Raw genomic sequence first — 23,977 nt, forward strand, 5'->3', positions numbered from 1 at the left:
AGCGGGGCAAGGGTCTGGTCACGGGACAGTGGTGCATCAGCTGGATAAAACAGGTGGCATTGCAAGCAGGTAGCACTGGATAATCCCAATGAGGATTCAGCCACCTTTCCACTTTCTCCCTGATTTAGTGGGAAGTTTGTGGGATTTACTTCTGGAGGGTCGTTCTGCCTGGGTAGGAGGGTCTGGATCAGCTATCCCTTTCCTGGAAGTGGAATCTGGAAACTTGCAGGGTGAGCATGGAATGTCTGGATCTCGGGATATGTTGAAGCAGGAAGTCAGGAGCGTCAGTCCTTTGTCTCTCTGACCCTCCACCTTTTATAAGGCGGATGACATCACAGGATTTACTATGGGGGCAGACCTTTGGCTTGACATGCCTCTAACAACTGGATTGGTCAGGGGTGGCCGTCACCGCCTTCCTGTCACTCGGTTGGACTTTAGGGACATGACATCAGTTTTATTGTGTGTGCTTACAATGCCCATGGCCATCCCAAAGTTACATTTGCCAAAATCAGAAATGACACAAAATTTTTACAGTTGTGGTGCTTTTGAAAATCACATAGGCAGATTCCATATTTTACACTGCAACTGTCATTCCAACTCCCAAATTTCTATTTAATCGTTCTGATAAACTTTTGCAATTTCTAGTGGGAACCGCTTCACCTAAAAGTCTATAATTTTATGTATGTGTACCTATTATCATAGAGCATGTTTGCATTCATTTTCAAAGTTGTACCATGTATACTTTTTTTCCATGATTTACATTTTCTTGGCGTTTGCGTCCCTTACATGCTAGGGAAAGCTACGTCTTGTTTTAATGACACAAATATTACATTAGAACTGTTAAAATTTCGCATTACAACATTTTCCGGTTGCAGAAATAAAAGTCTTAAAATGTGTTAAATAAGGACAGTCTTTTTCCCCATATGGGCTGGTTTTGCCTTCCAAATAAGCGCATTCTTCCCAACCCACAGCCAACTGTCAGGCTCTAGCCAGCCTTAGTCCAGCGTTGCCATGGAGTTGCCTTTGAAGCTCTTTAGTTTGAGTTGAGGGGATGTGCTACCAGAAAGTCACACCTATGTGTCCCGGAAATCCATTCTCCCAGGCAGGAGCACTGCTGCATTTTCTGACAAGGGTGCAAGATCCTCCACCCTTGCCTATTCATATGCCCCGGAGGCTGTCCACTTGGCTGGAGGACGATCCTGTTCCCAGGAAGCCAGGGCCTTCAAAAACCTGTTCAGCAGGCCTCACAGCAAATTATTTATTTATTTTACTTTCCTGAACCAGAAAGCAAGTCTGTTGGAATTAAATATCCTATATATGTTTTAAAACAGCCCCCATCACATTTCTATGCAATGACAGGGCCTTAATTCAACATTTCGCTTTAAACAAACATTTTCTTGTCTGTTTATCAAAAAGCACCATTTTACATGTGAGTCATTTTTCTTGGCTGTCACTTTGCAATGCGGCCTTCCTCTCATCCATTTTCTGAACCTTTCCAAAGCCCCATTCATGTTTCTAATGCACAGGCATCTGTTCAAATAAAAGATCCTTTGAAACTGACATGAGCTAGGAGAGAGAGAGAGGGCTTTTTGTAAAGAGTTTATCTGTGATATTTTGTTGCAAAATTAAAGCATTTTGCGTAAGGCTTGGAGTGAAGTTCTTTGTTATTTCACAAATCTTGTCAGACACAGCCTGTCTTTCAATGAGAAATGCCCCCATTTGCTGGAGCACCACCTGAATATGGATGGACATAGCTGGGTCTTACTGGAACCAAGTTGTGTACTGTTGAAAAGCTGAAAAAAGCATCAGGGCGCAGTCATTTTAAAGGGCAGAATATTTTCTTAAAAAGTGAAACGTTTTCAGCTGGCAGCATAGCAACGCTGCCATTAACTTCTTTTCTCTGGTGCAAATGAAGAAAATACTGGCAGCAATTATCGGGGTGTTCTGTGTTTCATCTTGCCCCATGTGTGGCTGGTAAGACAGCACAGCAATTTTTTTGGTGACTGCAAAACGCAGTTTTAATGCGAGGCAATCGTGCTCAACAGAGCCAGTGTAGCCGTTCTGCTGGTGACTGCTGAGGTGCGGTCTTCTGTTGTAGGGGAGTTCTGCTGGGCGGATAAATGTACCCCACACAGGCTGCCGAAACGCTGTGGATGTGAGTGGTCTTGGTTTCTAGCAAGTGTTGGAATAAGGCTTCTCTACCTATATCTAGGTGGTTACTGTGGTTAAGTGTTTCATTTTTCAGTAGTGTATGTTCCCCTGGCTCTCATTGCAGCTGGTGAATCCTTGAAGGAGCTGACTTGCCCATTGGTGAAGGCGTTAGTAATAGCAAATGTGGGATTGGCAGTTATTTTTATTTATTTATTATTTACGAGATTATAATCCATAATCCAAATAAATCCATAGTTTCACTACTTTCCGTATCACCATGAGCATGAATAAAGTCCTCGGGTTTCGGCGCAGCAGAGCTGCCAAACATCTGATCCAAGATCTTTACTGCAGCTATTGCCCATGAGGATCTATCTCCTCAGATCAGGCGAGACCACCAAAGTTCCTCTTCGACTATATGTGCCTTAGCCAGATGGTGTGTCAAGTATGACGATCTAAAATGCCTTGTACCGGTCAAGTCAAGAGGAGGTGTCGAATTGTTTCAATCGTCGAGGATGTATCGCAAAAGCGACCATTTTTTGTAGATGAAAGCCATCTTATATTCATGATCTCGTTTCACGGTAAGAGGTTTAGCTGTGCCCGTAAGAGAGTGGATCTCAATTTTTTGTAGGGATGCCTTTTTAAAATTGGCTGAATTTCGTTTAGCTTTCTCACAGTTGAAGGCAAGTGCGATGTCAATTTGTATTTAAGAGCTTTATCTAAGTTTGAAATCCAATCAGTCTCATCTAGTCTTCTTTTTATCCTTGTCGGGTTCTGGAGTAATTCTTCTATGGAGCTGCCACATGCCACCAGATTTTCTTTGCATTCTCTTTCCCATTGGGTCATCATTTTACATGATCCAGAATTCATCTCTGATCTTACCAGCATGAAGATCGGTGGGCTGGATGAGTCAATGATTTTTCTGTATAACATGATGCTATTTCAGGCCACGATAGCCTCGAGTGAATTCAGGGACAATTCACGCCTGATCAGGACCATTGGCGTTGACTTGGGAAGTTTGAGGATTGTTAGCCAAAACAGACTTTCCAATGAGATCCAAATTGATTTTGGCAAAAACGGCATAGCCTCAACACCGTATGTGATTGATGGGATAACTTTGACACAGTGAAACTTTATAGTTGGTAGCAAAAAGAAGCGGCCGTACTTCTTATCAAAAATTTATGCTTGAGAAATAAAGTTTCTCATTTTTTCATGAAGGTGTGTTTGCATTGAATTTTCTTTTTTTGTACTGTCGAGCATGACGCCTAAAATATTTAAATTCCAAAACCTGTTCCACTCTAATGCCTTCCAAATACCAGTTCGATTTTGCTTGTTTCCTTTTCGTCTTTTCCAGTATCATTAGCTTCGTTTTAGACTTGTTTATTTCGAGGTCGTTTACTGATGTATATTTGTATAGAAAATCGATCTGGCGTTGGAGGCCAATGGCTGTTTGATCCAATTGGATCAGGTCATCTTCATACAACAGGCGGGGCACTTTTTCATGATCGTTTGCCTGTGGAAAAGATCTAATCGAGACATTTGCTTCCTTCTAGTCTCCAAAGTACACCAAAAAAAGGGCTGGGGCGAGTGGACAGCCCTGTTTAACCCCTCTCACTGTGAGGATCGCAGAGGAAAGAAGACCTCGGGTACTCAACCGGACTTGAACACTAGTGTCTGTATGGAGGGCTTTTTAAGGGACCTAAAATATCCGGCGGACAATTCCAGCCCTCTAATTTCTGCCAAAATGTCAACCTATTTACAAGGTCGAAGGCCTGAGTAAGGTCTATGAAGACTAAGTAAATTCGAGGGCTACCCTCCATGACCTTGGATTTGAGGATACTGAGGAGCATGATGTTGATGCTTGTGCCTGTTACTTTCTTGAACCCTGATTGTAATGGATCGGCACAAGGAGCGTTTTATGCCCAGGATTGAAATTCTTCAATAGCAGACTTCCGTATACTTTGCCGATGACACCAGCAAGGCCACTGGTCGAAAATTCTTGGGGTCGTCTTTACAGCCTTTTTTAAATATCTGGGCTATCACCGACGTTGTACAGGAGTGAGGAATTTGTCTTGAGTTGGCACATCATTCAAATATTAAACTTATTAATTTGGACCATTCAGCTGGGGAAGTTTTTAAATCAACGTTGGTGATGCCGTTCGGCCCAGGTGCCCTTTGAGTTTTTAAGCTTTGACAGAGTCAGCTTGATGTCGTCGATATCATGTAGATCGACCCATGGTGAGTTTCCCTGTGGTCATGTGGCTTCTGTATTCAGGTTGGGAGATTCAAACAAGTTTGAGTAAAGTTTTACCTGGCTTTGTTCCGAGATTCCGTTCGTTAGAATTTAATCGGGTACTTTTCCCAGTGGTCTTATCAACTTCCAAAAGTCACGACAATGTGTGTTGTTAACTTGTTTTAGCATTTCCCTGGAGTCCTGTTGATAAAGAACCAGGCGATATGATCTTAACCAAGACTTGTAGCTCTTCGGTGCCTCTTTTGCTCTAGTCCTGTTAAGTTCGGTGTTATATCGTGAAGCTAATCTTTTGGCTTTACGGACTGTGTTTCTCTTGACTACCACAAGGGAATCAAAAATGTGGGTATGGAATTTTTGCTCGTTATCCTTTTTCTTCTTTCGTTTGTCACCTCTGAAAGATTCCAGAAGTGGTCTGTAGTCTACTTGTGTGACGTTGTTCATGTCCTTATACGTTTTTTTTAAAGATTTGATGTTATACACAGACAGACGTAAATGGTTTCCATTACCTGCTGGTTCCAGAGATGCCAAAGAATGAGGTTTTAGTGTATTGTTGAGGACCATTTTATGTACAGCAGATTATGATCACTTTGTGATATTTGTACCACATTTGTTTCAGTCAAGTTAGGTAAAAACGATTGTGAGGCAAAGATGTAATCAATTAAGGAGTTAGAGAGGCCCCTCTTCCATGTCGGAGTGCTATTTTTGTCAGCGAGTAAGGTAGCCGTGTTGAACAGGTTTCTTGATGTCATCAATTTGATCCACTCCTTACCACGTGATTCTGCCTGTGCACCTGTTATTTCTTTGGCCCCAGTCATTATAGGTGTGCAGTTTATATTGATATCACCACAGATCAACAAATCTGCAGCTTGAAATTCTGAAAATGTAGAGTCAATTATAGATGTTATCAATTCTAACAGGACTTCTGTACGGATTCCCTTTGGGTTCCAGTAAATGTTGGTGATTAGGAGCGCCGTTACGTGGTAGTTGCCAGTACGCCTGTCTTTACGTGTCCATGAAAGCAAGACTGCTAAAATGAACAGGGTTTCCAGGATTATTTTTTCAAGCTGTAAACCACTTCACAAGCGAACAGCAATCAGCAAGCCAGAAGTTGGACGGCCTTTATCCCAGGTTGCTTTTTCTTGGAGCCATAGTTCTTGAAGGCATAAAATATCAAAGGCCCCCAAGTCTATCTCTCCTGGGGCCGTTAAAAGAAGAAACCCCCTGGTATTCCAGCAGGCTAAAGATAGTGTTGAAGTTGTCTGGATGGTATTTTTCAAAAGTTGATGGCTATTTGTGAAGTCGCGCTGCAAGAGCTTTCGGAAGCCCTGACCATGACTGCTGCTTAAGATCTGGTCTGTTCGTTCCTGTTTGCGGCAGTTATTTTTTAGGAGTGGGATTTCTTTTTGAAATTTTTTTTTGTGATCTTCTTGTGCTCAGACATTATATATACTTTCATTAAGAGGATACACAACATTACAAAGCATCACAGAAGCATTCCAAATGATCAACAATTGGGATCTAGCTGAAAGAGAAGACGGAACTATTGGCTGTCTCAAGGAATGGATAGTCTCTGGGTGGCCTAATAAAATCACTCTGTAGAAGGAATTCTGGGTCAGGTATGAGATCAAAGACAAACTATGCATAGTTGATAGAAAGTAAGGAGGAACAGCAAAACTATTCCCCCAGAGGCCTTGCAAGAGAATATTGTACGTTTAGCACACAAGGGACCTTTGGTCTGCAGCCTTACCAAAAGAGGGTTAAAGAAGACGTTCTGGTGGTCTGGTGTGTATGTAATGGCTCATAAAATTTGGAGGAGGTGCCAGGAATGCTCCTCCAGTGATAAGCAAAAAGTCGGCAGAGAAATCCTGCTGTCTGGTTCAAGCACCCTCAGAGCCATGAAGTAGATGTGGGTGCCATGGGGCCTGTGCAAGGTTTAGTTTAGGGCAGTACGTTCCTTTTCATCTTGGTAAACTACCATTCAAAGTGGATTGAGTGGTCGGCTCATTGAATCGGTAAGGCCTCGACCACAGAGATGTCACGAATAATGGGGTTGCAATTTGTTTGAGACCATGTGGGTGTTTCTGAGTAATGTTGCTGTTACACACACAAGAACTGCCCTATACCATCCACATGCTAATGGTTTGCTGGTGACAGTGAACCAATTAGACAAGGGGGTAACCAGTTATCTTTCAAAGCTGGTTTGATGTGGGAGGGAGTTGTGCGGAAAATGATTTGGACAGACTGCAGCACATTGCACACAGTAACACACGTGTCGCTGTCAGCCTCTCTGAAGGGCATTGAACCTGGTACATCTTTGTGTTATGGTTGGATGGGCTTCGACATCTCCGTCATGCTTGACAGAGATTTGATCATGAAAGCAATATAGGATGTGCAAGTTATCTACAAATGGCATTTTGATGCCGAACACAAGGCTTAGCCGAGCCCCTGGGAGGTGGGTAAGTGAATACTAGTACATAATCGCAGATTCAGTATGCATTGCCATGGAGAGAAATTCTAGGGTCCCGAGAGAATCTGTGTAGCAAGGGGTGAATTTGTTGTGTTAAAAAGAGGTGAATCATTGTCGGGAGGATATCCAAGTGCAATACTGAAGGTTGGCCTTTGGAAGATCCATTGGATAATCGCGGAGAGGCCTCAGTGTCTACTCCTCCCTCCATGGAGAGGCCTTGATGTCTACTCCTCCCTCCATGGTGACTAGAGATTATTGGAGGACGATGTTGGGATACAAGAATCAACGAAATTGCAACCTCCATAAGCGAGGAACCAGGCTCTAGCGACATCTGATCACATTCAGCATAGCTCCAGAAGGGGGGCTCCACCTCTTTGGATGAATGACTATGGGCCTCATTACAACCCTGGCAGTAGCCGTGCCTGTCACACAGGCACGGCTGCTGCCGGAGTTGCATTTTTTCCGTCCCCTGGCAATGGGGACGTACAGGGCCATTCCGACCTTGGTGGACCCTATATGTCCCCATTGCCAGGGGCTGGAATCCATTACTCCCCATTCCCATTTGAGCCCAATTGGGTTCAATGGCAAAGGGGAGGTTGGATGCACCAGTACCGTTTATAACAGTGCCGGTGCATCCAACATGCTGTGCTGGCGGGTGCCGCTCTGCCCGCCAGGTCCGACCTCGTGGTTTGCCGGTCTGGGAACTACGGTACCGCCAAGCTTACCGGTACCGTAGTTCCCGGACCGGCAAACTCGTAATGAGGCCCTATGTGTGTAAATAGTGTATATACTCATGTGCGTGCATTGTGTTTGGTTGCAGTTTGTGGGGGGTACAGAGCGGGATGTGTTGTGATTTGATCCTGGACTTGGAATGCTGATAGATGTTGCCCGCGAGAGAGTTATGAGGTCATATGCTAGGGAGGCTGAATAGGCGAGGTTGGTGTTGATGGATGTTACAATAGAGGTTGGAAAACAGGAGGGGAAGGAGGAGAGGAGCTGCGGAGACCAAACCTGTGGTGGTCCAGCAAAACAGGCCTTATAGTGAGGGTTTTATCAAAAAGGTGCCTGCTGAACTACATGGTAGAACAGGTAAATTGCAAAGGCTAGAACAGAGAGCTTATTGATTGCCTTCAGAGTAGTCTGTTGGCCCTTGAGCCCAGATACTGATGTTGGATGCAAAGCCTGCAGAGCCAGGTAAAGAGAAGAAGTTTGAATCCTTGGAGAAACCCTGGGCTGGGAGATCATAGTTACTACACCCATAAAAAGTACCTAGTTAGGATGATGAAAATCCTACCCGGAAGAACACCTGGGACAAGAGTGAACACTATAGGGCCTGCCTTGGTAAAGTAGCCAGAGATCTCTTTGGCAACAGTTGTACAGCATCCTAGCAGACTACTCGACATCAGGGCAAAGAAGTGTAAAGAAGTCTGCTGAACCTCTTAAAACGGCCCTGAGGTTGTGAGTGATCTGAAGGACACGTTCCTGGGTGTTGGCAGCCTAGAACCTGCAATTTAGCAAAAAGGTTGTATTTTGAATACTAAGTCATTTTAGAATATGCCTTTATCCCTTCTTCCTACTGTTGCCTTAGAATCTGCTTTTTGAACTGGTTTCGTCAAACCTGTTCCCACTAAGAGTCAAAGTAAAGGTGTTGAAATATCCCTACCACTTGTATTTTGTTTGGTATCCACCCCATTACAGTGCTCTTCACTGCGAAATTCATATAACAATAAAAACTTAAGCAGCTCACAAAAATGGCATTGGGAAAGTGCCTTCATAGCATAACAGGAACAAACAAATCAGTAAAGCAAATTAAGCGCAACGCTAGGTTGAATGAAAATCCTTTGCAGAATAGTTTCCTTAACCCAAAAGGGATTCAATGTTCATGTTTCCCGAAAGAGCAAGCCAGTGTACTTAGTAAAGTAGTGGCTCCTTCTCTAGGTAGTCAGTGAATTAATGTCAACACATTTCAGACAGCCATTCAAGCCATGGTACCATTGCTGTAACTTAAAAAGTGTTGAACGATTGACACAGCTTTCACAATTTGTACTCCCTTTGTATACCAAGCTGCAGTGCAACCAACCCTCTTGAATGCCACATCCTTGGGCCAACTCTATACAATCTTCCATAGCCCTGAGCTTGCTTTCTAGTTAATAATTGGGACCTCAATTTGCTCTTTCTTTTTATTTTTTATTTGGTTTTATTGAATTTTGTTCTCTGCGAGTCACATTACATTGAAAGAAAATACAACCTCAAGGTTACATAACACGGTCGGAACTTCTTACACATTCACCTTTTCATACCTCTTATCCATTTGTTCGACCTTGGACTGTAACAGTTAAACATGACATTCCCTCCCCCTCGCCCCTGAGGGTCAAGCAAAACATTGTAAGGGTTATTTCAGTGTGTATCAATGGTTCGTCGTAATTATATTGATGAGGGGGTTGGCTGAGTTTTAAATGTCTTGACACGCAACTCCTCAGATTGTGCCAGTTACATTCCGACCCCGAGTATCAGTCAGATTGGTTTTCTGTTTCTCATGAAAGATGCTTATTTGTATAGTCCATCTATAAAGCCTTGCATGGTGCGGATCTTTGCTGTTATCATTTCCATTGTGCATATATTCGAAGCAACATTGACCCATTCGTTTCTACTCGCAACCACTCTAGATTTCCATTTTGTCACCAGTGTGGCACGAGCAGCTAGCAACAATTGAGGGGCCATGCCTCCAATCTTGCTCCATTCATCTTCATCCTTCTCAAGTCCAAATAGTGCAAGGTGGGGGTCGGCATCCCTATGGATACCGTCTATGTCTTTAATACATCCCAGGACCTCGTCCCAGAATACTTTTATCCGGGAGCAACCCCACCACATATGCCAGTAATCGGTGACCTCTCCACATTTGCACCAGCATGTCGGATTGGTTGTTTGGAACATTTTAGAGAGTCTAAGGGGATCATACTGCCATCTATGTAACAATTTAATAGCGTGTAATTTATATTGACTTGATATGGATGTCTGTGATGCCGCTTTACACATTCTTCCCCACATTTCAGGGCTTCTCTGCTCTCCCAAATCTCTCTCCCATCTACTTATTAACGATTCTGTACTTGCGCCTCCTGCTTCTATCAATTCTTTATACATTATTGATATTAGGCCCTTCATCTCCGTCCTAGAGTCTAATACTTTTTCGAAGGGGGTAAGATCTCTCATCCATTTGGTCTTCCGTGCTGTTTTTGATAAAACCCCTTTTATCTGTATATATCGGAAGGAGGACAGTGGACCTATTCCCAGGGCTTCGGTCAGTTCCGGGAGCTGGATAAAGTGGTCCTTTTTCCGTAGTTGTCCCACTCTTTCTAAACCGGCCTCATACCAAGCTTGGAATCTTTCTACGTTTTAGGATATGGTCCTTTATTCCCGGGGACCATAGGTGACTCAGTGGGGACGGCCATGTGGTGATCTTATGCATTTCTTTGCTGTTTCTCCATATTTCCCATGTGGTGTTCAGTATAGGGTGGTCTTTAAGTCTATTTTGGAGTTTTTTCTTAGGGGCCCATTGCCATTCGGAAACCGTGGCTGGTGAGAGATAGTGGTTGTCCATGGGGATCCATTGGGGGTCTTTTTGGTTGCATAGGTGAGGGATTAGGGTGCAGAGTTGGGTTGCTTCATAATATTTTCTTAAGTTAGGAAGCCCTACCACTCCTTTGTCTTTAGGGAGTGTTAGAGTGTCATATGAAATTCTCACCTTCTTCCCTTGCCATAGGAAGTTTACAATGGCTTTCTTGGCCTAAAAAAAAAACTTTTCGGTATCTTGACAGGCAGCATTTGGAAAGGGTACAGGAATTGAGGGAGGCAAACCATTTTAATAGCATTGAGTCGACCTAACCAGGAGATCGTCAGCTTGTTCCATCTATTTAGGTCAGCACGGAACCGTTGGAGGAAGGGGGGAAGTTAGCTTCATATAGGCCACCCAGCTCTTTGGTGATCTGTATCCCCAAGTATTTCAGTTTGTGATGTTCGATCTTGAGGCCCAATGGGGAGAACCTAGTTTAATTTCCCTCTATCGACCCCTGTTGAGGAAATAGGGTAGATTTAGTTTTGTTCACCTTGAACCTGGAGAGTTGACCATAGTCTTCCACTAATTGAAGGGCTGGGGAATGGATGTCATGGGGTTGGTTATATGTAGGAGTATGTCATCGGCGTAGAGAGCCACCTTGTATTCCGTTTCTCCTAAGCGAATACCTTCCACCCCAGTTTTGGCCCTCATTGTTTGTGCCAGGGGCTTCAAGGAGAGTGCAAAAAGAATTGCAGAGAGTGGGCATCCCTGTCGTGTTCCGAGTTCTAATTTAAACCATCTGGAGTATTCTCCGTTCACAAATATAGAGGCTCTGGGGGACGTATACACTGCCCGTATCCCCTGTCTGAACCTTGTGCCTATCCCCACCTTTTGTAGCACTGCACTCAGACATCCCCACTCTACCCTGTCAAAGGCTTTCTCTGCGTCAATCGAGAGGAGGGCCGGTTCGTTGGGTGTATTCTGGGATGTATAAATAAGGTGGAGGGTTTTGTGCATTGTGTCCGCCCCCTGCCTCCCTAGTATGAATCCGACCTGGTCGGTGTGTATAAGTTGGGGCATTCATTACTCCAAACTGGTGACCAGGACTCTGTTGTAAACATTCGCGTCCAAGTTAAGCAGGGAGATGGGGCGGTATAAACTACATTTTTTGGGGTCTCTTCCATCTTTGGGGATTGCCGTGATCAATGCATGAGTGAAGGAGTCTCGGGCAATGCCTGTCTCAAGTATTGCATTAAAAAGCTCTGCGAGGAATGCTATTAATTGTGCACTGAAGGATTTATAAAAACCAGCCGTATAGCCGTCTTCCCCCGGGGATTTGCCCAATGTCAACCTCTTTATTGCATCTAGGACTTCTTGTTTGGTTATGGGGGATTCTAGTAGCTCTGAGTCTAGGCCTGACATCCTGGGCATATCAATGGAGGATAGGTAAGTTACTGTATCTGTTTGGTTTGGGTTTGTTTCGGAGGTATATAGGGTCTCATAGAAGGTAGAAAAGTATTCCGGGATGGTGGGGGGCGTATTGGTTGGATCAGGGTTGTTCTCTGTTATTTCCAATACTTTTCGTTCAGCTCTCTGTTCTCTGAGTCTGGCGTGCAGAAGTGTGTCAGCTTTGTCCCCCTTTTCATAAAATGTATGTTTGAGGAGCCGAAGCTTGCGCACTATGTGTTCATGCTCTAACAGTTTTAGTTCTTCCCTTTTCCTTTTTGCTTCGTTAATTTTGTCGGGATCACTCTCTATCTTTCCTAATATCACCTTCTATCCGGCAGATTTCAGTCCTGAGTCTATTTTCAATGATCTTTCTCTCTCTCTTCTTGCAGAACCCTCCTGTATAAGAATACCTCTCCAAGTGGCTTTCCCCGCTTCTCAAACTACCTGCTTGGATACCTCAACGGTATTGTTCATTTTGAGGTATTCGTTAATCTCGGTCTCCATTTCGGTCTTGAAGACCGCATCCTTCCAGAGGCTCTCGTTACATCTCCATTTCCCACCCACGACTGGTAAATCCTCCCACCGGATAGCCGCCAACACAGAGTAATGATCTGACCATGTGATTGGGACTATCTCTGAATGTGTTGTGGTGTTGGCGAGATCTTCGGACAGATATATATAGTCAATTTGGGTAAATGTGTTGTGTGGGTTACAGTAGAAAGTGTAGCCTCTCTCATTTGGATACATGTCTCTCCACACATCTCTCATTCTATATGTGTCCATCATCTCCACCAATTCTGTACGTTCACACCTGGTCTGATCTCTCGCACCGGGGTTACCAGGTTTCCAATCTTTGGTTGGGTCTGCCCACTGATTGAAGTTGCCTCCTAGGATGATGTGACCGGAGGCCTCTAACATTATTTTGGGGATCGTTTTGGCAAGGAATCTAGCCTGTCCTGTATTGGGGGAGTAGATTGTGGCAATCGTGACATTCACTTTTCCAATGTTTCCCGTTACCATTAGGGCACTCCCTTCTACCTCAAACCATGTTTTGGTCATCACAAATTCTATACCGCGTCTGATAAGGATTCCCACACCTCCTTTCCGTAATGGTCCAGATCCCGAGAATTCCATTCCCGCCCGATTCCCAAGGATTTGCCGCTCTTCCCCTTTAGAAAATTGTGTCTCTTGTAATAGGAGGATATCCATTTTAGCTCTAAGGAATTCTCTCGGTACCAGTGATCTCTTGGTTGGAGAGTTGAGTCCTTTTACATTGAGTGTCCCCACCCTTAGGGATTCCCTCCCCCTTATTTTAGCGGTTGTTGCCATTGAATGTTTTTATGGGGAGATAGCTTGCTCTCCGTGACCAGTTATTTGCTTGCCCATTGATTTTCGCCCTGTACTGAGCACTTTGAACCAGTATAGATGTTGCTTTGACCTCATCCCTTTGTATGCCCCTCCCTCTACTCCCTCCCTACTCTTTCCCAATTGATGGCGTTCGATTGCTCCCGGTTGATAGCACCGGTCGTGCATCTAACCACCTGTGGAGGCCGTTGCTTCACGCCCCTCGATCTAATGTGGCCCCTCAATCTTAGTTGAGCCCCTCTTGTGTCCCCCCCTCAGTGTTCGCGTTGTGACCTTAATGTAATTTCTAATGTAGGAGCCTAGTCAGGTCATATGTTATACAGTGGAATCTGTTCTGTTTTACCAAGTTCAGAATTGTTCAGTTGTCCCCCTCTGGGGAGACGTTACATCTCCGGTACTTCCTCGAGCCTTTCACCAGCTTTCTCCTGGGGCATTGAATGCGCCATCCTCGGCCCTCCCTTCTTTGCTCTTCCCGATTGCCTTCTTCCTGTGGTCCGATTATCTCAGAGATGCATGCCTTGATTTCTTTTTCGGAACTCAATCTTATCTTAGTTCCCTCATATTCAAAGGAGAGGGAGAAGGGGTAGCTCCACCTATACCTGATGTTCTTTTCCATCAGCCGTTTTGTGAGAGGGCCGCACATCCGCCCGAGGGCCAGTGTCATGGAGGAAAGGTCTTGGTATATAGTTATTTGGGCACCTCCTAGCGTGATTGCCTGACTGCTTCTCACTTTTTCGGGGACTCTGGTCTTGTATTGGAAGCGGTGAAATAGGGCAAGGACAAATCATGGTCCGCCCTGGGGGGCCCCAGTTCTGTGAATCCGTTCTGTTTTGGGTTTGTCAATTGCGTCGTCCGCGACCAGGAGCTTTATGAAGTCGTGCAGTGTTTTCCTGAGATCGCTTTCGGTTTCTCCTTCTCGTTCCGGAATCTCAAAAATGCGTAGATTATTCCATCTTTCGCGGTTTTCCAAGTCGTCCATCTTGAGCTTAAAGTCCTCTTCTCGTTGTTCCAGTCCTGCTATCCTCTGGTTGACCTGCACTTCCAGAGTGTCTATGGATGCTTGTTTCTTCTCCACTCCGTCAAGCCTTTCTTCCATGTTATCTAGTCGTTGTGTGATTCTGTCTATTTTGCCTCCTATGTTGGCCCCCATGTTCTTGATTTCTCCTAGCAGGGCTGCAATGTCCCCTTTCGTGGCCGCCGATTCGTTTCCAGTAGTATCTGTGGTTGCCATGTTGGAGTTGCCGGCCCGAGTCGGTGTGGAGGCATAGGCAAATGGTGCTAGTTTCTGCCTCATGCTCATATATCATTTGGGGGTTGCGTTGGTTGTGCGTAGTGGTCACCGTAATGGCCAGTGGGACTATACTTTTGATGGAGGTTTTTGGTTTGATAGCACTGTGCAGTAGTGGATTTTGCACTTGGTTTCGTTCACTTTGATGGGCGTTCCGTTTTATATGCCAATGTTCAGGTTCTCTATTGTCTCTGTAGCGTGTGGTTTAGTGTCCAGTTGTCCCACACTGCCTCTTCCCCTTTGGCCTTACGTGCGGTGCGTTGGGTTGGTTCCGTTACCTCTTATTCAAAGAAGAGACGACTCGCAAGGTTGCGTTGCTTCGAGCGTGCGGGAGGATGTGTTCAGGATGATTCCGGTCGCAGGTTGTTATGTTGGAGATCTGCTGGGGCCACTCCTATTGGGTATCTGTTTAAGTTTGCATGTCCTTGGTTTGTTCTTTATCTCTTGGGGGCTCGGGATATTGCGTTCTCCTGGCCCACTGGTCTTTTCCCCACTGGTGTACCCTCTTCTTGTGCCGTTAGGGTGGGAGTAGCTGTAATGTACTGCAATATCGCAGTCTCCACGGGTTCCCCGTGGGGCTGGTCCTCACTCTAGGAAAGTTTGTATGTTACTTACTCGCCCCTGCTCCATTCCGTGTCTGCCTAGGCAATGCCACATAGGTAGGTGAGGTTTATATTGACTTGCTTGGCTACGCCAGAACCAGGGTCTCGTGTGATGTGCAACGCTTGTTTTCCTGGCCGGGTTCGAACGCCAGCAGTTCTGTCTTTTCTGGGAAGGACAGGGGGCAGTACAGCTTTGGAAGGGCCCTCTCTTACGTCTGCTTGGTGGGTCGCACTGGGTGGAGGTCGATGTGTGGTATCCTCACTTCCCTCGTACTGGGAGGGTATTCAACAGGCTATCCACCTAATATTAGGTCTGGCTGCGTCACGCCTGGGCACCAGTGCAGGGCATCCACTGGGCACCACTGTTTCATTTCTCCTCTTGCACTTGGGTTGGGTGTGGCGGTGATGAAGCGTCTCTTGATTTGGGCTTTAAGTGTTTCTTGGGGGGTCCGACCCTCATCCGTAACTATTTGGCCACTGACCTTTCACTCTCCCCTCTCCTTGTCCCTTGCACTTTCAGACAGGAATATATCATTAAAATTCCTTTTGTGGCCGTATTACGGTGGGAGGTTCTATCCGTTCGCGTTGCACATTGGGTATTGATGTGTGGGCGTTTGAGGTGAGTATTAGACAAGTTCCAAGGGGCCGTTGAACTCGCCGCCTTGTGTAGACCTGCTTTTCAAATGATCTGGATACTGCGTGTTTGTAGTAGGTGTGCTCCCTTCTTTGGAGGCTGGAGCAGGAATTGGGGGTGCGCATTTGTGCGTCAGGGGCCTCTATGCGAGCAGCTTCCCTCTGTCTTCTCTGGATGGGGGTCCTCCGGCCGCCTCCGCTGCGCAGTACCACCTCGCACTTCACGGAGCAGGGCTTAACGGGGCCGCGAACAGCCAGTCACAGCCTCAAAGTAGGCCATCCTTGTGCCACGCGGGCGGCGAGGGAAGAGAATCAGGACACCCACCTCTCGGGTCTGCTTTGTCGTTGGGGTTTTTCTTCTATTGTCCCACAGCCGGCACCCGCCCCTATGTGCTAGTTCACTTTCGTTTTTTTGGGTCCTGCCAGACCGAAGTTTCAGATGCCGTTTTCACGTGGGTTCCTGGTCTGATTTTTCACTGGAATTTTTCCCACAGAGGGGGGGGGGGTCTTCGTCTAGCAGCGTCTTGATTTCCGTTCGCGGGGCGGGGGGATCCGCAAGTGAGGGCTCAGTCCACTTTTCGGGGCAGCAACGACGGAGCTCACACAGAAAGCATGTTTGTCTCTGCGCCCCCTGGTGGCCAGTAAGATGCCACATTACAACTCAAAGTTGTTTTAACACCTAAAGTTAGGATGATGGATTGAACCTATTGAGTAGGGATGGGAAAGAAAGGGGAATGCCTAAGGGAAACAGTGAGAGGTGCACTGGGCTAGAGGAAACCAAGTGCAGAACATACTCTATAAGAACCTAATGTCCTGGCAACAAGTCCTATGCCAAGTATGGTAGGCCTGAGCATCAGCCTAGGGCAGAGTTCGCAAAGCCACAGTCACAGAGAGTTTCAAATGCCCCAGCAATCTTCTTTGTCTTCACTGTTGTCCGGGTTTTTGCCTTTGTCTTTGTGGTCTTTGCATTTATTTTTGACTTGGTCCTTGTCTTTGCCATTGCCTTGTTGGGCCAAATTTCTGTTTGCTCCACATGGAGGGAGCAATGGCCTGGATACTTAAACCCATGCAAGCCCTTTATTGGACCTTTCTTGCCTTTAGATAGGTATTCTCCCCCTATCAGCATACCTTTGGGTAGAATATTTTCCTGTGTTTTCATCACACTACTAGCATTTTAGTTGAGTTGATGGCCATGTGCACCAACCATGATCTGGGTTACCATCCACAGATGGTGGATCACAAGCTTGTTTTATTTCTTCTCAGCAGGTCCAACTATAGCCTCTCCACTTGACATTGCTTTCTCTAACTTGTGGTCCACTTGGCTCAGCCACCTCTGGTTAACACTTATTTCTAGCTGGTCCTCTTGGCTCAGCCAACTCAGGTGCAAGCTCTCCAGCTTAACCTCTCTCCTCTCTGTAACACACCTCTCTTCCGAGAACACCCTCCTAACACACATACACTCACTCATACACCATCAAGAAACGTCTGCCTCTTCATATACAGTGGTTGATTGTGTAATGGATCAACTGAGCATTCTGATTTGTGGGCCTGTTATCCCATTACTTCCCTCAATCATAATAGGTAATCTTTAATTGTGTTCACCTATCCCCATGTGTCTTTCTTGGAGCTCCCCTCAAACCCAGGTGGTGTTCCTCATTTGATGACCAGGGTTGAGCTGCACCCTTTGCCCAACAATCGGAGTCTTTATAACTCTTCGTCACCATGTTGGGATTACTAGGAGCTGTCTTACAGGCCTTCTGACCCTGTTTCTCTGCTTCACTGATCGGCAGCAAATGGCGACTTAAAGTGTTTATTCCTCAGCTCTTCATGCTCCCAAATTCGATGTGTTCTGTTGGTCACGTCCTGAACAACATGGTGTCACAGCTTGGGAACAAAACTACACAGCAAATCAGGGTTTAATTTCTAATATTCACCTCACTTGTTTTGGGACATACACCTTGTTGGGGATTATTTCTAAAGGAAGAGTGTCTGTCTCTCCCAGTTCCTTCCAGATCCTCAGTCATCACCTATCGTACATTGAAAATGTTCCTCTGGACCACATGTTCTTTTGTGCTGGGTGGGACTGTCATGAATCTTCAACATTGCCTGAAGGTACACCAGGTCAACTGTGGGGTTTGTGTGTGGACAGGTCTCCAAGGGTCACATCAAACATCAGGTGGATCCCTGAGGACCGTGAGTCCCTAATTGCCCATGCTTAGGCTATAAACTGGAGACCTCATCACACGCCACGTGATATGTGTTTGACAGTTTTAGCATTCAGAACATAGTGATATAGCTTTAAACCAGGAATTCTTTCTGTCCTGATGATCACGCTTACAGGTGCAAAGGTGGGGCAGCAAGACCTCGAGGGGGCCCAGCAGTTCCTTGTTGCTCTTGTGGTAGAAAAAGGGTTGGTAAAGTTAGGGGAGGATATAGGGTTCATGGTACATTTAAAAGAGAGGTGATAAAAGTCAGTAAAGGTTGCAACAATCACTTGACAGTCTTTTGGTGATTGGAGTTTTGGGTTGGAGATGACACCAAGTATGTATGTATCAGAAGAGGCAACATTGTTATTTATTCAGATTACAGTAGTTAATCACTATTAAGGGTGTGGGAAGAAAGCCTTGGGATTATTTAATGCCGTTCCTACACTTTTATTCCGTAACATTGGGGCATTAATTAACCTTCGTTTTTTCCATACGCAGGACAGATGCCAGCCTTGGATGATGGATGACGACCAGCTATGCGAAGTTCCAACACGCCACTGTGGTACCCCCAAAATGGGGTACTGCCAGCCCCGGGTATGTGCTTTTTAACAATGTATGGTATACAGAAACAAACTCTCAGGGCTACAGGGGTTTTGGTGAGGTTGGGAAGCTCTAAGAGTCATAGAGGTGAGGCAGATCTTTCTGTTTTCTTTAGTGCTTTTGAGTGACAGACATGACATCTATCTATACCACGATCTATGAGACACAGCCTGTGGAAGGTCTACTGAGTTTTTCCCATTCTGAGTTTCAAAAAACATAGACATGAAATTAAAAGCGCTCACTGGGTTAAACGCTACTTGGAATCATAGACTGTAGACCTTTCAAACATATAATTCAAATATTATTCATATTAATAACTAGATCGTACAATGATGTAACAATTCCGTAGTCCTTCATATAACAGGTGTTCTTGTTTGACAACTCATTGGTACTTAATTTATCAACCTTAGAAGGATGAAAGATTGAAATGTCTCCTCTTGGATTTGATGAAGAGACCTACAGGTTACTCACATCTCAGTCATGAGCTCATAGTGTACTGAGTTAAGTTTCTGGGTTTTTCAAATCTTAGTTCTCCTTAGAAAAAAAAATCACAGACGACACAATCTAGTTTGCACATTGTGACGAAGGTCCCTCTTTGACAATGAGGTCTGGCACTGCCGTGGCACTATGGAGGTGTACAGGTGGATCCACTGTGTTACCGCACTACAGCCTGCTTGCATAGCAGGAGCTAGTCACATGTGCTCTACAAGTCCCAAAATGTGTTTGGGTGGAAGAAAGAGGATACAGCTACTACCCTACGTGATTATGCTCACCGCCCAGGCCACTGCCCTAGAGGACCATCCACTGGTTAATAGGGCACGAGTGTTTGACACTGGCCCTTTAAGGGATACCCGCAAGATAGTGTCACCCCTCATCAACCATGAGGGTAACCCCAACCCTCTCCTGGACCACAGTCGAGCCAATTACAAGTAGGTGTGTCCCTTTCAGGGCATCAAAGAGCAGTGGTCCCATCGAGCTCGCAGCAACAGCGCACTCGGTACCCTTCCGAACTGTTCTTTGTGGGATGTTTTAACCCACTAGGCTCTGCCCTGCGACATCCCTGTGTGCTATGGCACCAGAATCAGCAAAATGGCTGCAAAACCTCTGGGCGCGCCAAAACCTATGAAAATTGCGCTTTGAAACACGGAAAAGATGGCTGCCAGATCTACTTTTCCTGTTGTCAGTGGTGGAAGGAGACAACACTGCTGAAACATGCCACTGGGCTGCCTACCAAGGAAAAATGAACACTGCAGGAAAGGCAGTGCTTTATTACAAGAAACCCAGAAATAGCTCTTAAAATCCCTATTTCTTGGTTGCTGAAAATATAAAATATCGGACCAAAACACCACATAACATCCAATTTCGAATGGATTGTGTCCTCCCACGTATTCCTCATCTTGTGATAATTCGTTATCTCCAGCATCGCTGCTTCGGAAAAATAAAATCTCGCCAGAGGGCGCTGTGCTCGAGGTCATGGCGTCGATTGTCCCTTGACGGACTCCGTACTCTGTCGACGTCACCAATGGTATAAATAGCTCGAGCCGCGCCCGTTGCTTCAGTTCCGTTTTTCCGATCGCTTCGCTATCGAGAACGGCGCGCTTCTATTTTCTGTGAAAAAAATATCGTCATCTTCAACTCCTTCGACACCCAAGACGGGGTTCAAGAAGTGTGTAGATTGTGGATCTAAAATGTCGATCACCAATCCCCACCGGATTTGTCTCTCGTGTCTCGGTTCCAGTCACCAAACCGACGACTGCGGGTCCTGTCAATTCATGACCGAGAAAGCTCTTTGTGAGAGGAGAGGTAAACTGTCGGTGGGGAGGAAAGCCTGTAAGAAGGCTATGTCAGAAAGACATAAGAAAGCGACTGATTCGAAGGAATCGGATCGCCATAGGCACTCAAAGAGATCTCGATCTAGGAGTAGATCGAGACACTCTTCGTCATCATCTAAAAACATGAAGAGGAGACATAGATCTTCCTCATCATCATCATCTTCTTCTTCAGAGTCGACCGAAGAAATTCGATGTCCGACTAAATCGGATTCTCCCAGTAAGTGGGAAGAATTCCGCAAAAAGATGATGGAGGTTTTCGAGAACGCGGCCTCGACCCCCTCGAAAGACCCTCGAAAAAAAGCCATACCCCTAAAGTCGCTCCATTGGACGAAAAAGGGAAGTCCAAGACTACCATGGCAAAGACCGGTAGCGTCGAGGAATCTAAAAGAACTCGAGTCGACGTAAATCCGTGGCATGTAAAAAACACAAGCCGTCGAAGACTTCGGCGACTTCGTAGACGCCCTCGGCGTCGATAATTTCGACTACAAAACCAAAAACATCCTCGACACCAGTATTGAAGTCATCTTCGAAGTCTTCGAAGACCCCTTCAACAATTTCGAAGGATTTATCAATTCCTTCGATGCGGATAGTAGAGGAAGAAAGGAGATTCACTCCATTGCCCAGATCAGACTTTTTCAAGTCTGTCAGCAATTTATGAAGAATCTGCTTCAGAAGAGGACGAAGTTACTCCTCTTGGAGTTTCTTATGGTACAAGACAAGTTCCTGAGGAACTTATTGATCAGGAATCTAGAATGAGAGACCTGAGTGATACTCTACATTCTGCCAGGCGAATTGACACATCCCCAGAATTAGAGTTCGCCAGACCTGATCCTGCAGAGCATGCAGATGCTGGGTACAGGGGTCTTCTGACCAGGGTAATTGAGTATATGGGTTGGGGAAAGTCTTCACCCATTTTTGAACAAGATGACATGACGGATATAATCGTCAAGGGACCTCAGAAAGATCCTGTTCTCCCTTTCCACAAGGCCCTTCAAAGGACTGTGGAGAAAAACTGGGAGAAACCAGAGAGTATTGCTGCTGCAGATAGCACTTTTCCAAAAAAATATAGACCAGCTGGAACGAATCCTGAATATTTGAATAAACATCCGACTCCAGAGAGTTTAGTCATTCAGGCAGCATCCACTTCAAAACAAACTGCTTATCCAACTATCCCTCCTTTTAGAGAGGATAAAAAAGTTGATGCCTGGGCACGTAAAGTTTTCACGTTAGGCAGTATGGCACTTAAGTCGGCAAATGTCACCTGTACCCTAGCCAGGTTTACCCATACCCTGTGGGACTGTATTTCGATGGCGGCTGATCATATTCCGGAAGGCGAGGAAAGGGAAGGTTTCCTGAATATAGTTAAAGACGGGAAGGAGGCAATGGGGGAATGTCTCCAGTCTGGACTAGATACTGCTGATAGTATCAGCAGATCCATGGCTGCAAGTGTTGTGCTACGCAGATTTGCGTGGTTGAGGAAGTCGGGGTTTGCACCAGACGTGCAAGCTAGACTCCTCAACATGCCCTTTGATGGCTCGAGGCTCTTTGGCAGAAAGGCTGATGAAAGCCTAGAAAAACTTCAGACCTCAAAAGCGGCAACTAAATCACTTAGAGCCTCTTTGGGCCAGCCTCTAAAACCCTATTCCGGCTCATCTTCCTGGAGGGGTCGTTCTTTTCGATACTACTCCTCTTTTGGTAGAGGAAGAGGACAGGCTTCTCAAAGGGGCAAAAGAAACTTCCCTCATGGAGCACGAGGAAGAGGTACAAAATCAGCCTCAGGAGCGGCATCTGTACCCTCAGCCACTCCTGCAGCCGCCTCCAAATCCCTCTGAGACCTTGTTGCACAAAACACTAGTGGGAGGCAGGATCTCTCAGCATCTGAAGGAATGGCGGGGCATTACCTCAGATGCTTGGGCACTGACAACAGTAGCCCAAGGTTACTGCCTTCCCTTCCAAAAAAGGCCTCAGAATCATCCACCGGGAGCCAACTCCACCAAAATTCCGGATCCGCTCCTGTTGCAGGAAATTTTAACCCTTCTAGAGAAAAGTGCCATAGAACTGGTACCTGTAGCGGAGAGGAACAGGGGTTGGTACTCCCCATACTTTCTCATCCCAAAAAAGGACAGAGGACTGAGACCCATCTTGGACTTGAGAAACTTGAACAAGTTCCTCAGGAAGGACAAGTTCAAGATGGTGACTCTTTCTCAGATCCTTCAGGCTCTCCAACTCCAAGATTGGTTGGTATCATTGGACCTTCAGGATGCTTACTTTCATGTGCCAATTCATCCAAAGCACAGAAAGTACCTGAGGTTCGCGATTGGCAATTCTCATTATCAATTTTGAGTTCTGCCATTCGGGTTGACCTCCGCCCCGAGGGTTTTCATCAAACTGTTGGCGGTTGTGGCAGCAAGTCTCAGGAGAGGGGGCATTCACATCTACCCCTACCTGGACGATTGGTTTATCAGAGCAAGTTCTCCAGAACAAGCTCAGGAAAATCTTTCGATCACCTGCCACTTCCTCCACAAATTGGGCTTCTCCCTCAATTTCAAGAAGTCCCACATGATACCATCCCAGAAGCTCCAGTTTATCGGAGCAGTCTTGGACACTTCCTCGGGAAAAGCCTCGCCTCCCGAGGTGAGAGCTCTCCACATCCAGCAGATGATAACAAAATTCCAGAATTCCCAACGTCTACCGGCCTTCGATTTTCTCAGGTTGCTTGGCCTCATGGCATCCTACATTTTTCTCAGGTTGCTTGGCCTCATGGCATCCTGCATTTTCCTAGTACCAGAGGCCAGGTTGAGAATGAGATCCCTTCAATGGGCACTCAGAACTCAGTGGTCCCAGTTCTCAGGGAGTATGTCGGATCTTCTGCAAGTCCCGAGGGCAGTTGCTCAGGATCTTCTATGGTGGGCTTGCAACAACAACATTCTCAAGGGAGAGTCCTTTTGGCAACCATGGCTGGAGATAACAGTAGTGACGGACGCCTCACTCACTGGGTGGGGAGCACACACCAACGATCTGACAATCAGCGGTCGTTGGTCTCCATCGGAGTCCAAACAACACATCAACCTTTTGGAGCTGAGGGCAATCGGACCAGCTCTGAAGGCCTTTCTGCCCTCTGTACAGGGAAAGAATGTCCTGATAATGACAGACAACACGGTGCCTATGTACTACCTCAACAAATGAGGAGGAGTAGGGTCACTACCACTGTGCAGAGAGGCAATGCAGCTATGGTTTTGGGCAATACGAGAAGGAATCACTCTATCGGCAATTCACCTAGCCGGAGAGAAGAACACGGCGGCAGACGCTCTGAGCAGGCAGAGCATGGTCTCTCATGCGTGAGAGATGGCTCAGGAAGTCCTTCTGGAGATCTTCGCTCTTTGGGGAACCCCTCAAGTGGATATGTTCGCCACCGCGATGAACCAGAAGTGCGATCAGTACTGCTCAAGGGAATTTCCTCAAAGAGGAGCTCTGGGAGACGCATTCGTAGTGGAGTGGAAGTTTCCACTGCTGTATGCATTTCCCCCAGTCCCCGTGATTCCTCAAGTAATCAGGAGGTTGAGAAAGTTCAGGAAAACC

General features: G+C 46.0%; 1 protein-coding gene across 4 annotated transcripts in view; it reads left to right on the forward strand.

Annotated features, from left to right (window-relative positions):
* Nucleotides 1-23,977, forward strand: part of LOC138447799 (coiled-coil domain-containing protein 159-like) — a 1,059,213-nt gene that overhangs the window by 167,117 nt on the left and 868,119 nt on the right. For all 4 annotated transcript variants that reach the window (XM_069604155.1, XM_069604157.1, XM_069604156.1 and 1 more), the window contains one exon: nt 18,465-18,560. In XM_069604155.1, the coding sequence (XP_069460256.1) occupies nt 18,465-18,560 (96 nt within the window). The remainder of the gene's footprint in view (nt 1-18,464; nt 18,561-23,977) is intronic.

Source organism: Ambystoma mexicanum, chromosome 3q (assembly GCF_040938575.1).
Source record: "Ambystoma mexicanum isolate Mex_15411 chromosome 3q, UKY_AmexF1_1, whole genome shotgun sequence".
Taxonomy (NCBI): Eukaryota; Metazoa; Chordata; class Amphibia; order Caudata; family Ambystomatidae; genus Ambystoma; species Ambystoma mexicanum.